This window comes from Haliaeetus leucocephalus, unplaced genomic scaffold (genome assembly GCF_000737465.1).
Source record: "Haliaeetus leucocephalus isolate CR32 unplaced genomic scaffold, Haliaeetus_leucocephalus-4.0 Scaffold295, whole genome shotgun sequence".
Taxonomy (NCBI): Eukaryota; Metazoa; Chordata; class Aves; order Accipitriformes; family Accipitridae; genus Haliaeetus; species Haliaeetus leucocephalus.
This window is the reverse complement of record NW_010972731.1, coordinates 1,829,732-1,846,239: the sequence shown is the minus strand read 5'-3', so window position 1 is coordinate 1,846,239 and position 16,508 is coordinate 1,829,732. Positions and strand designations below refer to the sequence as shown.

Genomic DNA, 16,508 nt, shown 5'->3' with positions numbered 1-16,508 from the left:
TTTTCCTTCAGCAGCCCCCACCCCCCCCATCTCCAAGCCCGGGTCCCAGCAACCGCTCTCACTCCACACCCCCTCCACCCTCACAATAAAATACTGCGGGTTTTTTTTTTTAATCCCTGTCTCCAAGCAGGTGCAATGCAACCAGGGACGGAGTGGGAGGGGGCAGCGCCCTGCGCGTCCCCACGCCGCGGAGGACCCGGGGGGGGACAGCGCGGCAGAGGGCAGGGCCGGGCGGGGGCTGGGGCCGAGCCCTCCGCGCCGCCCCGCCGCCACGTGGATGCCGTGGCAGAGCACACCCGCCTTTGCGGTACGTGGGGGCATCGCCTGTGCCCCCCCCCTGAAAATCTAAAAAAAAAAAAAAAAAAATCTAAAAACTATGCATTTTCATTTCCTGCTGCCAAGCTACAACTCACTGAATTTGCAAAGTGAAAAGTCAGCAGACTTGATGGTTGGGGGATTTGGGTTTTTTTGCTTGCAGCACAGGGATCAGCATGCCAGGCTGCGGTAGCAGCAGCAGTAGTAGTCAGTACAACTCTTGTGAAAAGGGGTAGTAGCACACTTTAGCTGCCCGGTGCCCCATCAAGGTGCCCTTGGGAGTCTCTGTCCGCGTTTTGCCTGAAATGGTAAGTTTTGGTAAGTTTTCCTGGGGAGTTAATGTTATTCTCACCCCTTAATTAGAGCTGAAGGGTTGCATTTGGAGAAAAATTCCAGCTTCTTTAGGGTAAGGCCACAAATGCAGCTTGATTTAATTCTGTAGTTGTGGCAGTCCATTTAAACAGGATAGAGAAAATAAACCTGCTGGAACCCTGCCGACAGCCTCAGTTCACCCATCTCCCCTGGCACCTCCCACAGCCTGCCTGTCCCTGCAGCACCCTGCGGTACCAGCTCTCTTTCCAGGGTGCTGCTAGACATGATTCTGCCAAAAGGCTGCAGGTTTGCAGCATCTTGCTAAAAATTTCATTCACTGCCTACAAGTACTGAGGAATAACAGCACACACATGTAAGCGTGAATGGGATCCTCCTTCAGCACTGCTGTAGTTCCACACCCTCTGCTCAGTGCCTTTTCAGAAAGATGTGGGTTTTGAGGGGAACAGAGGGAGTTAACACTCATCCCACAGCCCTGGCTTTGCAGAAAAGCAGGAGAGGTTCAAGGGGGAGAGAAGGCAGGCAGACCTGAATTGGCTTCACAGAGCAAATTACCTGTAATTTGTTCAGGCAGAAAAGTTTAGGGCAAGAGTCCAATTTGGCAGTCTCCAAGCACTTGTCCATGCAGCAGTGGACATGGGGTACCATCCACAGCACTGCACATTTGGTGTGTCGGGGGGAAGATGCGGTGTGCGAGAGGCTGCACCCACCACATCTTACAAGTGGTTTTCTTACTGCAAGGGCTGCCTGGCACCACAGGTCCTTTTGCCCAGGCAGTGAGAGGTACCAACACCCTCCCAGAGAAGTGCTTTTCTGCCCTGCTGTGGGTGAGGTCAGCCTCTGTCCCTGAAACGGCCACAGGGACACTTCTGAACGCTGAAGGAAGCCTGTGTGCCCAAGATTATTCACATCAGCCATGTGTCACACAGGGGATAAGAACACAGGTCACCCCTCGGGACTAGCAGTTGAGTCACCAGATTTCTCATTTTACCAGTGCGAGGTAAGATGATGATGATGGGACTTTTTCCAAATTAATATGAACTTACAGGAGAACTCAAAATATAAAACAAGCTACCAGCTTCCGCATATTGCTTTCCTGGCACAGGAGTTAGCCAGAGAAGAGCAAGCACCCAACACTTGCATCAATTATGTCTAGACTAAGGACCAGGCCTGATGGTTACAAACGTGTGAGCTGTCCCCATGAAGTGTTCAGGTCCCCAGCAGTGGCAGGCATGAGAGAGATGCCCCTGAACTTAAACCTGAAAACAGCCTGACTCACCACCAGAAGCACTGGCCCTGAATCCAACCCGAGGTTCAAGCGAAATCCTCCCTTTCAAAATTCAGATGAGAAGTCCTGATTTGGCCCATCTAAACTACACCCGTGTCTGTCAGCAGCCACTCTACTCTCAAAAGTTAAATTATACCTGTGGGGAAGAAAGTGAGATTCCAATCAGTCCCACAGACCAGTAATTAAGAAACAGGCAATATTATTTATACTTTATAAGCTGTAAGTGTTGGCTGTCTCCATGCTTTCTGATGGATGCTATCCCCACTTCATTACACTTGCCAAACACTCCAGCTCTCAGTGACAGCAGCTAAAGACCTGCAGTGCCAAATTTCACCATTTTTCATCTTAGTGACGCTACAGCGGAGTGAAGAGGCCCTGCTGGGGCTTTTTTGTTCTGAGATTCTGCTATTTCACAGTGCCTTTGCTAGAGAACAATTTTATATCATTTAAACTATACAGGTATAATAAATTATACCTGTCTAAATAAAGCAATGAAAAAGCAACAGTAAGAGCTCAATTTTTAACAGTTTAAAAGGGCTAGTATCAGACAGTTTATTCTTTAAAAGGAAGGGGAATAAGTCATACTGAAGATGACAGTGTATCATTAGATACCTGTAGCCATTACAGAAACCTCTCGCACCTCAAATCATAGAGGCCAAGTATTTCCATGCTTTTCTCTGGACTAAGCAAGGACTGAAGGCATAAAGATGCCTCTGTAGTAGTCCTGCAAATGAGCACTTCAGTCCTTACATCTTATCCCATATTAGTTACCGACACTGCATGTGCAATTGAATGCAAATAAAATAGAACATTTAGTTTTCTTGAGGAAAACAGATTTGATTGGTACCTATCTAGTTATTTCCTCCCAGTTAGTTACTGAAAGTGAATGAAATCAGGGATGGAATAATAAAAACACCACAGAGGATTTCTGGAAGCTTGCAATAGTAGGATTGAACTTTGGCAAATTATAAAGAAAAAAACAAAAGCAAACCCCCACATGCAATGACCGAAACTCTACTGAGAAAAGTGACAAAAAGAACTTTATTGACCAGCCAGAATGAAACCAAAGTGAATGAGAGGACTAAGTGATGCAGACAATCAGTATTTGCATGTCTGACATACTAACAAAGGCTTCCATCTCACTGTCCTTATCCAAGCAATATTCCCACTGACAGTGGGAAACACTGAACCTGGGTAAGTTCTGGCAGACTGATCCTCAGATTTATTTTCACATTTTTAAAAAATACATATTTTTATTTATTCATTGTGAATAGATTAAAAATACAGCATATAGCAATATCATTCCAAAAGTCTGTCAAATATATAGTTTTCTATTCAAAAGAATGTCATAGAATAAGTTGTGCATATTTCTGTAAACAATTTCCATTTTCAAATGATTGACACTCCTATTTATTGTATAGCAAAATAATATACCACCACCTTAGGACAGAAGGTAGTCTACATCACTAAAAAAATAGCATTTGCAAACAAAGAATTAATCATAATTTTTTCACTGAGCTGTGTGCACATTTACATACCAGATCTACGAGAACTGTCAGCAACTTCAGCAACTCCTGAATTTAGCAAATCAAACTACACCAAAAAGTGTCAATAATTACACTCTATGTCCTTTACGTACACATTTTGGACAGGCACACTCAATCTCCTCTCCTCCCTTCATGGTTGGTGGTGGTGTTACACATGCTTCCTTCTCAAGGAAAATCTCAGACTTGGCATCAACACCTTCTGAGGAAAACAAATCCTTTTGCCTGAATTTGTTATAGTGCCTACACTGTATCGGTTCTGCACAAAACACTCTGACTATTCAGCTGTCTTCAGAGGTGAAAGGCACATTCCCCTTTCATTGAGAGCTGATATTTTAATGCTATGAACTGAATGAGCAAAAAGACCACATCCAAAAGAGGCTTTAGGCATGTAAAGCAGAACTTTGGATAGGCACTTAAAAAAAACCAACTTGCGATCCTACAAACTCAGGTTTTATTTCACCGTATTGGGTCCAAAAAATACTAGGTCCAAAAATTTGGTTATTTCAGTACCTAGCTTTGTATCTGCCTAAGCCCAACGGAGATCTAGAAATTAGACATTCCTCCATTAATGGGTGAAAAGCTTCACCTTCACTCTCAAAATAAAACAAAAAGGCCATGAGCGCTATTTTCCCACATCCCCTGCATTATACAGGAAGATGTGGCTATGTATTGCAAGGTTACTCACGGCAACTGCCTGGTCGTTACAGCACCCACTCAGAAGTACAACATCCGAGGACACCTCTTCCTTCTCTGCTAGAAAGGATTCAAATCTTCCCATCTCACTTCCTTAACTACCAGGATATCACCTCTTTCAGACAGTGGCAGTTGTTAACTAACATCATGCTTGGATACTGTTTAAACAGTAATTCAAGATCCACTTGTCAGAAAGAGAGTTAATGGGGAGCACAACTTTGGAGCCCAGTGACAGGCACTCACACAAGAAAGGAAGAACTGATTTCTGTTCCTTGAGTGGTTTCTACGTTTTACAAGAAATTAACATTACTTGGCTATGCATGCAAGAAGTCCCAATGAAATCAACTGCATACTCTAGCAGCCTGCTTAGTTTTAAGCATGCTTTTAAAAGCTTGGTTGAAGTGAGGCTGGTGAGCATTATAGGTCATTCAGCACTTCATAGGGGCTGCCCCTTACCCATATCAATTTACACCCTCAGGAGACTGTAAAGCCAAGAAAGCAAAAGCTTCCATCTTAATCTCCTGCAGAATGACTGTTAACCATGACCAAGAAATAGGAACAGCTTCTGTACTATCTGTATAGATGTCACAGCAGCTTTGGAATAAAATACTGGATTTGGAAGAAACTTTATGCAATGATAATTCAACCACCGTTATGTATTTGTCCTCCCATTACTGGTTAGGATTATGCAAACAGGACACAGACATTCAAGTGTTTGGGATAATATTGTTTTTTCTTTTTAACCAGCAGTTTTCTCTAACTGGCGTTTGAAACCATTTGCAGATAAAACACTATTTTAAAAGCTATTTAAACCAGATAAATTATTTTCTATACATAGAAATAAGTGAATCAACATCCTCTAACCTTTTCAAACATCCCTCTGGAAATGGTGGAACGTGTACTCTCATTTTAAGTGATACGATCTAGCTTCACTGAGAATTGAGATGTCACTGTAAAAATAACTTCAAGTTACCCATATATTACAGACCTTGCTACTGTACATCATTGGACAAATATCATATAAGATCACTAGAATTTTATACAACTAGGTTATGATATGGTGCAAAATCTGAAAATGAGAGAGGTAGCTGGATGCCTCACCTCATCAGGAACATCAGTGATTTTCTGATGATAAAATATGCAACGTTGGTAATGAATAAAACATCTTCCACCCCGAATATCCTCACTGCCAATGTGAAGCATCTTCCCTGCACCTCCCCAAACTGTAAGGATTCTATCCAGAATTTGTTTGAGAAGAATAACAGAAGTGCCCAACGACACCAGCATAATAGAATGGGACTACTTATTAAGATGAGTAGCTGCATGCTTAAATTGAAAATTTACATTCACATGCAAATTTGGTGAGATACACCAAAAATAATGAAGAAATGCTGAGAATTTAGGAAAATGTTTTTCTGTATGTGGGGAGGAGAAGAAAAATGTAAACACACTGATCGTTTTCTGTGTAAAAACAGGACATATGAAACCTAAACAAACACTAGCTTCATTTTTCATCAAAAAAAACCTAGGACCCTCCGTTCTAACAGTTAAAAAAATACAAAAGGTCAAGTGTGTCTGTATTACAGCTTTAAAACACTAGCAGAAATACGCTATGGCACCCTACATACCACTTGCATTTGGATTTCTCCCCTCAAAAAAAAAATTAGAAAACTAAAATACAAAAAAAGAAACTGGTAACGCCACATAAAAATATATCTTTTTAGCTGCAAATGCAGCAAGTCTATAAAAAAAATTATATACAAGAACTGCTTAATTGTGGTGTCATTCTTCCATCATCGCCCAAGCCTCTTCTGCTTTTTGGTAGTACTGATTTGCCAGTCTGCCTTTCATGGCTTCCATTGCTGCTTCTGCTGCTTCTGTGTACAGCTCACCTAGAGCAGGAAATAAAATCAGTTATGTTGACAGCGTGAAGAAAAAATACCTCTCTTGCCTAAAGCAATTAAAGGACAAAAAAGAGAAATTGAGGTCAAACTACAGGGCCAGGTGTATTTTGATAGTGTCAGGAGAGTTACATCAGCTGGGAATCTGGCTTTTACTCTTCAAGTTGGAAGTTATGACAGGCTGCTGATGACTATTCAATGTATTTAGAAGGATTGGAAGTATGACCAGCCTGTAGGATCCCCCAATACAACTCTAAGACTTAGATGCGTGACATGTAGATTACACAACAACTAAGACAATGTTGTGTAGGGCTTGGGAGTCATGGGTGTAACTCAAAATACAAGTAGCAACCTGCACTTCAGTGGCCTCACAAGGAGCGAAGGTTGCTTGCTAGTGACTCAGTGTGTCACAGGACTGGACCTGGCACCACCCACTACCCCTGTCATTGGCAAGATCTCTTATTTCACTGTTTCCAGCCTTGTATCACGCAGCATCATTACAGCTTCATCCACAAATCTGAGGGTACTGACCCTCTGTATGCTTTATAACAGCTGAAGCAGGAAATGTATTTTTGGGCTACATGCTGGGGGAAAAGGGAAGGAAAAGCAGGATTACTGATTACAGAAATAAAATGAGGCCGCACCTGATCTCTGTGGATCCTTCTTCAGGCGGAACCCTCCCGTCATTAACATCTCTGCTTCCCTGGCCAGGAGCAGGTATCGGGGCTCATCCTGAGTGCCATCATATTCACCTCCCTCATCATAGTCGGTCATGTTCAGTGCAGCATTGTACCAGTACAGCGCCTCCTTCCAATCCTGTACTCTAAAGTTAAAAATAATTTTTAAAGATGGTTACCTTAGGAAACAAATGTACTTTGCATCAGAGATTCAGAATTCACTTTTGCACTAGGTTTTCAGAGCCTTGATGCTCTCCAAGAAAGCAAATGTTTTCGTGAAGGCTCACTAACTCTGCACTGCAGCATCAGGTCACTATACCAAACTGAGGCTGGGGTCACTTTATGCAGTAATGACAGAGGAGAAAATATCAGACTGAAATGTCTTGCTGAACTCCAGAGTCTGAGCTTCATTACCAGTTGTATGGGTTTGGTCTGGCATTTATATTTGTGAAGATAGCTGATATAGAAAGAATCTGAAGTTGCTGAGAGTCTTGTTTCATAAATACTTGAAAATCAACAATTTTCATATTGAGAATGCTCAGTGCACTTCAATGAGAAGTTTAATGTTGTTTTAAATTTTACCATTGCCAAGAGTTTCACTGTTGTGCAAAACAGAAAACTCATGTAAATAACAAAGACATGCTGCAATACAAAAGCAGAAAAATCACTATCATCACCTGGTACTTAAGGAAGTTAGTGTTTGTCCACTTTCAAAAACTCATCTAAAATGCTAAAAAAAAAATCAAAATCAAACCAATATACTGCGTAGCCTTTTGGCAAATCAAAATCTAGTTCTTAGTCATAATGCTGCTCCTATCCCTCCTATCAAGATAGGAGTGCTGGCCAAATTAAGAGAGGCTTACTGAGGTAAAAGCATTTTAAACTTCTTAAAACTTAAAATCATCCTTAATTGCAAGTAACATCCTCAGCATTAAGACTATGTTCCTGTGAAATGTCCATTCCTATTTTTATTACGAGCAGTGAAAGACTACAACTGTGACAAATACTTCACTCATCTGACTGCATCTTGTCTACATTGATTTGGGACTTCACCTCTTTCTCCTGTTCTACAGCTTTTTTCACAGCTTTATTAGAAAAACACCACCACTTTTAAAAAAACCTGTGCTTTCAAAAAATCACTAAGGAGGAGACATGGCAGTTGTAATACTTTTCACTTATTTTTACGGTACTACACCTCCGAAAGAACTCTTGTGTTCGTTTTTTCCCACTGATCCCAGGATTTTCAAGTATGCAACTCCCTGTGAAGTCAAGGGGAGTTTTGTTACAAACTTCAGAGCACAAAACAACCTGGCTACCATAGGGCAACCTCAGCATGATGGCTAAACTCAAACATGCAGGTGGATTCAACACACACGCAGGTGTCCAACAGCAGAAGTGATCTCTGACTTTCTTTCTGTGCTGATATATCATGGCCTAAACCCTGCTTTTATTCACACCTGGATAAGTTTGAAGTAACTCCATTACTTCATAGCATTACTTATGACATAACAGCTCTTTATGTGAATGAAAGACATGCAGCCATTGCTTCTCCCCTTGCCCCCCCCCCCCCAGTGGAGTACCACCAAGTTAAGTTACTCAGTCATGCACAATACCTGTCTGAACCAAGATTTACACCTGTATCATATGCTCTTGCTACCAAAATCATGGAAGGCCGGTCTCCAGCTTCTGCTGCTCTCAGCAAGTAATCAAATCCTTTATTTCTGTTCTCCTTGGTGTCCTAGTAAAACAAACAAAACCTTTAAAATGCATGTTTCTAAGTAAAACCATCCCTTCCTTCCTCTAACACTAAATGCAGTTTCTCCAAGTCAGTAATGGCTGCAAGTGTTTAGTATGTCTGAGAAACAGGCCCAGCCACAAGAAACTAAGACGCTGAAGAGTAAAGATCACTTCAAAAACTTCCCGAAGGTATGCAGTAATTTGCTCACAAAACCAGGAAGAAGCAGCATTTTTTTCTGCTTTGTCCAAGTCCTTAATTACAAATCATCTATTCTCTCTGAAGAGGCTACAGAACACCTAACCGTGGTTACTGTTTTGTCTCCATTTCCTGCTATTCTTATGTTATTTTTACAGTGGACCACAATTCTTCATCTTTCTGTTTACCTCTAGAGTGACCTCAGAAAGAATATGATGTGGCAGCTGAGAGCACATGAGTCCTAACCCAACAATGGCTTCCAGCTCCCCACAGTCTGCAGCATGCTCCAGGTGAAACAGGGCTGACTCCTGATCCCATTCCTTGTCTTTCTCACAGAAACGCCCAGCTTCATGATAGCGAACCATGGCCAAATGAACCTAGAATACAGTTGTACACGAAAGAGACACAAGTATTAAGTATAGATCTGATTCTTCAAAAGCCCTGTGCCCATACTTTACTTAGGCACAAAAATACCTCTCCGAGGTGACTACTTAAAGCTAATTGTGTACCTTTGTGACTAAGCAGAGGACTAGTTTGATAACACACAGATCTGGAGCCTGACTTGTGCCTGAACAGATTAAACAGGCAAAAAGTGATGATTATACGCAGTGCAGCTGCCTCTCCAGTTCTGTAAGCTTAGACACATACAGCTTTATAAACTTGACTACTAGAGATAAAAGACCTAATTCAGCAAGACAGTAGCTGCCACAACATCTTCCCACATCCATGTGCCCTAAGCAGTATCCCAGCAGTTGCCACACCAGAGCACCAGGTCCTTAAGGGCATGTCCCAGCGTATCTGCTGGGGCCTTGGAGACCTGTAGGAGGGAGTCATAGTTAAAGGCACCCAGCCTGCAACTGCCTAACATGGCAGCCAGCAGTGCAAACGGCAGTGACCACAGGTCAAAGACTTTCATGTACAGCAAGGGCCCTCACAGGAAAGGAGTTAACCTGAGGCACAGAAAAATCAAGGTTAACCAGGGTAAAATCCTCATACCACTGAAGCCTTTATTGTCAGTGGGGGCAGGATTTCATTCCAAACATGCCATGGGATTTTGAGGGTGTTTTTTCCTCCCCTCCCCAAGGGAAAGCCAGGTTCCTTCTCAAACCAAAAGGTTTGAGAACATCTGAGGCTCTCAGGATGTTCAGGAAGATCTACACCATGTGTTTTGAGTGTAGGCTTAAGCACATACATAAACCCAAATTTAATTCACATTTATATTGTGTGGGACAGACTAGAGTAAAAAGAGTTGGTCCATCCTACCATTTTTCAGGAGCCTAACCTTGCTGATTTCCAAGGTATACGTGGGTCAGGCACACCATATCTATCCCACTCTGTCTTTGTTGTGTGATGCCTCTGGAAAGGCAGACAAACCAACAGCAGGGTCCTTCCCAAAGGAGATCAGATATTGCAAATCCAAAACCAGATGGAATTCATGGCTTCCTGAGCTTAGATGTCCCTTATAAAATATGACTAGGTGACAGAAAGCTATAGACATTATGTATTTTCACCTGCACAAATAACTCATGCAGGGCAACACCTCTAAGTAAGTAATAAATACAAGATGATTCTTTCCAGTTGGAAAGAACAGCATTACTAGACCCATCCTACCTTCCCAAGGACTGACTTCCCAATTTTCTTTTCAAGTTCTAGTGCATTGAGCCTCTGAATTTCTTGAGCAACACAGGACGGTCTATGGATATGGACTCTGGAAGAGTTGTAGAGATTCCATTTCTCCACACTGATCTGAAATACGGAATATTCTGTTATTTCTATCCAAAATTAAAATGTCCATGTTATTCATATGGATTACCATCCAGAAATCAAAACCTCCGTTAATATTATTACTTATCAGTAAATACTGTAAATTAAGACACAGCTTTCAAAAGTAATGTTAGTAGCTGAATAAATGGTTATTATTCTTCATTAAAGAAACAGAGTAAAGCCTTCTATTTCTAATCCCAACATCAAATATCTTCCATAAATGACAGCAGCAAAGCAAAGCATTATCTTTAAGTTCTGAATCAGAAAAAAAGTACTTATAAAAATAAGCACATGAATAGTCACACTGCAAGCACTGAGGTTATCCATGCACAAAAAAATTAAACCCATGCTTTTCTGGTCAGAATTTCAGTTCAAAACATTTTAAATGCTGTTTGCATTCTACAACTCTAGAAAAATGGAAAGTAACTATGCAGAAGATGATAGGCAGATACATGCATTGGTGTTTCTCAGGATGTGCAACACAAATAGCTTTTCAACATAATGAGTGGATGGGAAACAGTAGCCGACAACAATCCTACCAAAATGAAAGCCTTTTGAGGTACACAGGGGAAACACAACAGGGAAGGTTACTGGCACAGAACTTCAGTCTGTTAAAGCTGTTTCAGTTTCCTGAAACAGCAATATATAATCATTACAAGGAAATTCTGAAAAGCGTATCTAATTAAATTATTCATTGTTGTCAAAGCTGGTTTTTATTTCCTTGCAGAATAGAGTTATTTGTTTAAGTTTATAGCCACAGAAACTAGTTCTCACAGAAGCTATATTTTGTAAAAACATAGAAGTTCTGGTCTTCCCTAGCTCAGTTATTTACATAGTGGAGCGAGCTACTGTCACATATTTCAAACACGGCATGATTTAAAAAAAAAAAAAAAATCACCCAACCATGTACGGGACACAATTCCAAAAATGAAGTGCAGGAAGGAAATATAATCTAGTTAGGCAGAAAAAAAAAAAAAAAATCCATAGAACTACAAATTTTTTTTTTTTTAAAGTGAGAAACCCCATGCATAATTACTAATTTATATCAGGCATCAGTTACAGAGGTGACAATTAGTTTGTAACGGTACTTCTTTAACTGGGAAATAAAGACAAAACAAAAAAGGAAACAACAGAGAGTGGTAAGTTAATATTAATAAACACATTCTGTAGCTCAAAAGGAAGGAAAACTGACATCTGATTTAGTGATGTGAAGTTAGATGGCAGATGAGTAGAACAAAGGACAAGCAGATTTGCAAACTCATCGTCTATGAACATTTCTGCTTTATTTACCCTTGCAGAGCTTCCCAAACTGTCTTCATCAGATTCATGTCTTCGGTTGTTGTTTGAATGGCCCTATGTTAATGTAAAGATTTGCATCATTTAATTTGCAGCAACTGATGTGTGCCAGTTATACCTCTAGACAATTCCTTTCCAGCAAAATTAATAGTGTCAATGACCAAAATAGTTTTCCACTGGATCCTTCTCTCTCAGTGATATCACAATATAAAAAGAAACATACTGAAATGGTAACGAATATGGCACACCGAGGCTTTAATCCTGTAAACTAGATATCCCATGATAAATACCTTGCCGCTTCAAAGGTGACAAAAAGAGTGGTATCTTTAGAAGCAGTATTCTCTTTCCTGTCTTCTAATTAAATATCTAGTTAAGATCTTCAGGTCAAAAAGCATTTATTTAAAAGTTTGTATTTTAAAGGAGTAACCAACTAAGGCACAGGAATTCTAAAGTTGCATATTATTAACTGACAACAACATTAAGTTCTGTAATATCTCAAGCCATATAGTCATAGAAAGTAGAGAGGGTAAGAGAGTCTGAAAGTAGATCATATTCATAGATTCCATATGATAAGAAGCTGGCTGCATTTCTCAAATGCAATACAGAATACTTAAAAAAACCTCCACAATAATATGCAATCAAATATAATGTTTGAAAGTAAGCTCCTTACAAATAGTCTTTTTCCTATAAAAGTGTCATTAACATTCCCAAGATGAGTAAGTAATTTTGCAACATGTGGGAATTTCTTTCCAACTGTTTCCTCTGTTTGAAAAGTCTAGATCAAGATGGATAAAAAATAAGATTCTTCTATGGAAACTGTTCAAGTATGAACAGGCCCAACTCTGCTAAACACAGAGTCAGATTCTTACCCTCTCTCTATGATCCAGATCTTCTAGCTCACTTCTCTTTTCACTGGGATATCCACTGTCTCCACCATTTTCAAAATCCTACAGAAGATAAGAACAAAACATCATAGCATTAGCACTACCCTTTGTAAGATCTCAGCTGGACATTTCCCAGAGAAAACCTTCTGCTGGTTCAGTGAGATATGTTGGATGGATATATGAAAATGATTGTATGTTGTGCTACCTCTGACAAACAGAACAGGACTTAATGACCCAGAAGGTACTGTCCAAGTCTGTGTTCTCTCTTAGATATATTACAAAAAAAAAAAAAAAAAAAAATCAAGGATTCACATACTTTATCAAAACAAGAGTCCACTTAATACAGTTTTCAGTGGTAGCCAGTTAAAAGATAGAACAGTAACTGACAGCCCCTGGTACTAAGGCCCTAGTGTTGGAAAATTCCCATTGCAAACTTATTGCAGTCTCCTCAAGTGAGGTTCTCTAACTTCCCACAGTACCAGTATTTGCAGAGACCTAATTAACGGGGATTCTGTTTAGCTTTCATACCACAGCAGTTGGCACAAGTGCCAAAGACAGAACATGCAGGCAGGGGAACAGACACACACTTAAATTATCTATCTGTTAAAATACACCAGATGCAAGTAAATTTCTGAAGGAGGGGGAGGGGGGGAGAATACTATTTTAAAATAAAATGTTCTTCCTTTATTAGGTAATGTGACCTGCAGCAATGAAAGCAGGCAGAGCACCTTTATGTGCTTTCACTGACTGCCTTCAGGCAGGCAGTCCTTTAAAAACACATTAATTAAGGAACTGCAATCTCATTTTCTGTTGGAAAGACACTCACCCTTTGGTTATCAAGCTCATCATAGTCTTTGTGAACGAAGTTATCTACTTCATTGAACACAGGCCAATCTAGGAAGAAAAATATTTGCTTCTTATTGTAAGGGTAACATGCTTGAGGAAGAAGCTCTACATACCATCATTTTACTGCAGTTTTTTCACAGAAGCATCTGTGCATTAATTATCTACACAGAAGTACTTTTAGTTTTATTTCTGTTCAAAGAGGAATGCTAGAGACAAGTATCCTGGACTAAATACAACATGCTATTGTGTTTAAAACCAACAAAATAAAACAAGTCACTGTCAAACGTTCAGGAACCCCCAGGGAAGTTATGTATGAGGCTCACTCACTAAGCATGTCCATCTTTTGGCTGTGAGGAGTTGCTGAGGACGGAGAGCAGGGTAGAGAGTCAAATGCTACATCACTCATGCTTTCATCCCCAGAGTTTTCAGACAGGCGGAAAAGCAGAGGAGGCCGACTACCAGAGACTGTTCTCACCCGGCTGCTGCCACATTTTTCCTCTGTGCCACGGAGAATTGTTTGAGCAGATTCCTTGGCAAATTAACAAGTAAGTCCCATGAATAATGCTTCTCTGTATTCTAAGCATGCTACATAAGCCAACATGAATGTTTATTAGGACTCCTCTACAAAACAGGGGGTATAAACACACACATGCATACATAACTACTTGCTTTGAAAAGTTCTACACCCCAACAAAATATCAAGTCCCGGCATTGTTAAAGTCAGAGAGAGTTCTGTTTATGACTGAATTTCATTCAGAGTGTTTCATCAAGTCCCATTCCCACTAATATCAGTTGAAACTGAGATCAGTTAAAGACAAGTGGTTCTATTCTTTTTTTCTCCCCAAATTAGCTTTGTGAGATATGATACTTACTAATGATTTCAGCATTCAGAGATATACTTGGTCCTAAATATACATGTGTTACAAGGTTCCCTATTAATTAAAGCTACAGCATTAATTCAGAGACAAGTATGGATAAGTCAGCTTTAAACTGCTGTATTTTAAACTGCAACATTAGTGATTAAGGTGGTCTTATTTGCCATGTAAACAGCATACTTCAGTTTTATTTACAGGGCTTTTAAAGTTAGAATAAACCAGCTATACTGCTTAGTTACACTTTTTTCATGAAGCACTTACAAGCAATTTTTTATTACAATCCAAGGCATCCTTCTCTTTGGATGAAAGATCAAATGGTGCAAGCCCCATGCTTTTGCAAATCTTATTGCAGAAATGAGAATGAAAGAACAAGGCCATGCCTCGAACACCTACAGCAATAAAAAAAAAGTGAAGAAAGGGTTTGCTCAAAGTTTATATGATGGTTTACTTATTAAAACTAGAAGTCCCAAAGCATTTTCTAAAAAGTCAAAAGAGAAAGAAAGAGAGAAAGTGCTTTGTAGCACACACAGCTCAACCCACTTCCATTTTATTTTAACACCTGTAAGGGCTTTTCACTCTCTTGCAGGGAGAGGGAAAGAGAGTCTGCAAAAATCTTCAAAAGCTATGTATGCACAGGATAATAATAATAAATTAATTTGCATCATTAAGAAACATGCCTAAATTTGATCCTGCTTACAAAACTTCATGTGTCCTATGAACAACTTCATGTCTGGACACTTGGAGCTTTAAAAATATGCAAGGCTTATCTCTCCACATTCAGCTGTATCCATTCCTGTAATGTGGCAAGGAAATTAAAGGCCATGATTATTTGCTCTCACATTGTAGGAAGCTACTTAATTTCTTGACTTGTTTGGTTTAAGAGTAGGCCACAAGACACAAGCCAAGATCAGCTCTCATTTTAGATCCGCCCTTGCATGATGGTTGCCCTGTTCAGGGACTCCTTACAACACAACCTCCCCAGCTGTTTGCAAGACCCTCAGGAATGTGCCTGCTCACTCAGTGTAGTGGCTACTCAGCTGGGAAGAGAAAATAAGCATCCATTAGCATGTGAAACAGGATCATTGATTTTACCTAGGTTGCCATCTCCAAAATCTGTGCCGTTCTCTGTGTGGATCTGAGGGTCCGTGTAAAGATCTCCAACTCCCTGGATATCAACAATAATGAGTTGGTGTCCTGAGCGCTCAAAGGTGAAGTGACTAAAGGCCTGGGAAGAACCATAGAAGATATGTGAGAAGACTCTTCCTTGATCTACTGAAAACAGCAACACATATTCACCCCTTATAAATGCACAAAGAAGCCTGATAACCCTGTCGGTCAAAAATAACTGGTATAAACATCATGATGAAAGCAATGAGAGACTAAAAGCATGCAGCAGATCACTCCTCCAACCTGCCCCCACTCAGAGATGGGCTAAAAGAGGTAGGGTGAAAAGCAGCAGTGGGAACATGCAGGAGAGAGGAGGTTGCTTTATTCTTCCTTCCTGTACTGGAGATTCTGCTTTCCACTACAGTCTTCACCTTAAGAAGTGGGGAGATGCCCCGCAGAAGGAACAACAGTCAGCTCTGAAGCCAGTGCAGAACAACTTCTGCATAAACGTCCTGGCTGTGCCTGTGGATCTCCAAGCTCTGCAGCCCTGGGACACTGCTTCCTTCTGCCAACAGGCAAAGCTCTGACACATTTTGGGGGTGGGGGAGGGGAAGTAGGCATCCCCCAAAAATTCTCCTTCCCCTACTATGCCTTCTGGGAGGTGCCCCTGAACAGCTGATCTGGCTCTACATTCATATATCAGATAATGATATACAGAAATGTACATTTGTTCTCTTTATATGCAACGATTCAAGAATCGGGTATAAAAAAGCCCTTCTCTTTGGCATACAGCTCAGACATGAGGAATCTTCTGGGAAGGTCTCCAAAAAAACGCTGCCAGGCCTGGGGGAGGTGACTGGTGGTGATAGACAAACATCTTAACTGCAGCAAATCTCACAGAACATTTTGTTCCTAACCTGTGAAAGCACAGCACTGATTTAGTGTACAAAAGACAGCCTAGAACATAAACCCTCTGCTTACATTAAGCATCAAGACAAATACCTTAAAAATGGGGGGGGGGGGGGGGAAAAAAAAAAAAAAACCCACACCAC

General features: G+C 40.7%; 1 protein-coding gene across 3 annotated transcripts in view; it reads right to left on the bottom strand.

Annotated features, from left to right (window-relative positions):
* Nucleotides 1–3,005: 3,005 nt before the first annotated feature.
* Nucleotides 3,006–16,508, bottom strand: part of EEF2K (eukaryotic elongation factor 2 kinase) — a 25,755-nt gene continuing 12,252 nt past the window's right edge. For 2 of the 3 annotated variants that reach the window (XM_010570199.1, XM_010570200.1), the window contains 11 exons: nt 15,442–15,574; nt 14,611–14,738; nt 13,802–14,003; nt 13,455–13,522; nt 12,614–12,691; nt 11,739–11,801; nt 10,296–10,430; nt 8,873–9,061; nt 8,365–8,489; nt 6,719–6,897; nt 3,007–6,065 (listed from right to left, as the gene is read on the bottom strand). In XM_010570199.1, coding sequence (XP_010568501.1) covers nt 5,956–6,065; nt 6,719–6,897; nt 8,365–8,489; nt 8,873–9,061; nt 10,296–10,430; nt 11,739–11,801; nt 12,614–12,691; nt 13,455–13,522; nt 13,802–14,003; nt 14,611–14,738; nt 15,442–15,574 — 1,410 coding nt within the window. In that variant the 3' untranslated portion in view covers nt 3,007–5,955. Of the gene's footprint in view, nt 6,066–6,718; nt 6,898–8,364; nt 8,490–8,872; nt 9,062–10,295; nt 10,431–11,738; nt 11,802–12,613; nt 12,692–13,454; nt 13,523–13,801; nt 14,004–14,610; nt 14,739–15,441; nt 15,575–16,508 lie in introns of all 3 variants that reach the window. The other variant, XM_010570201.1, reaches the window with a different exon arrangement.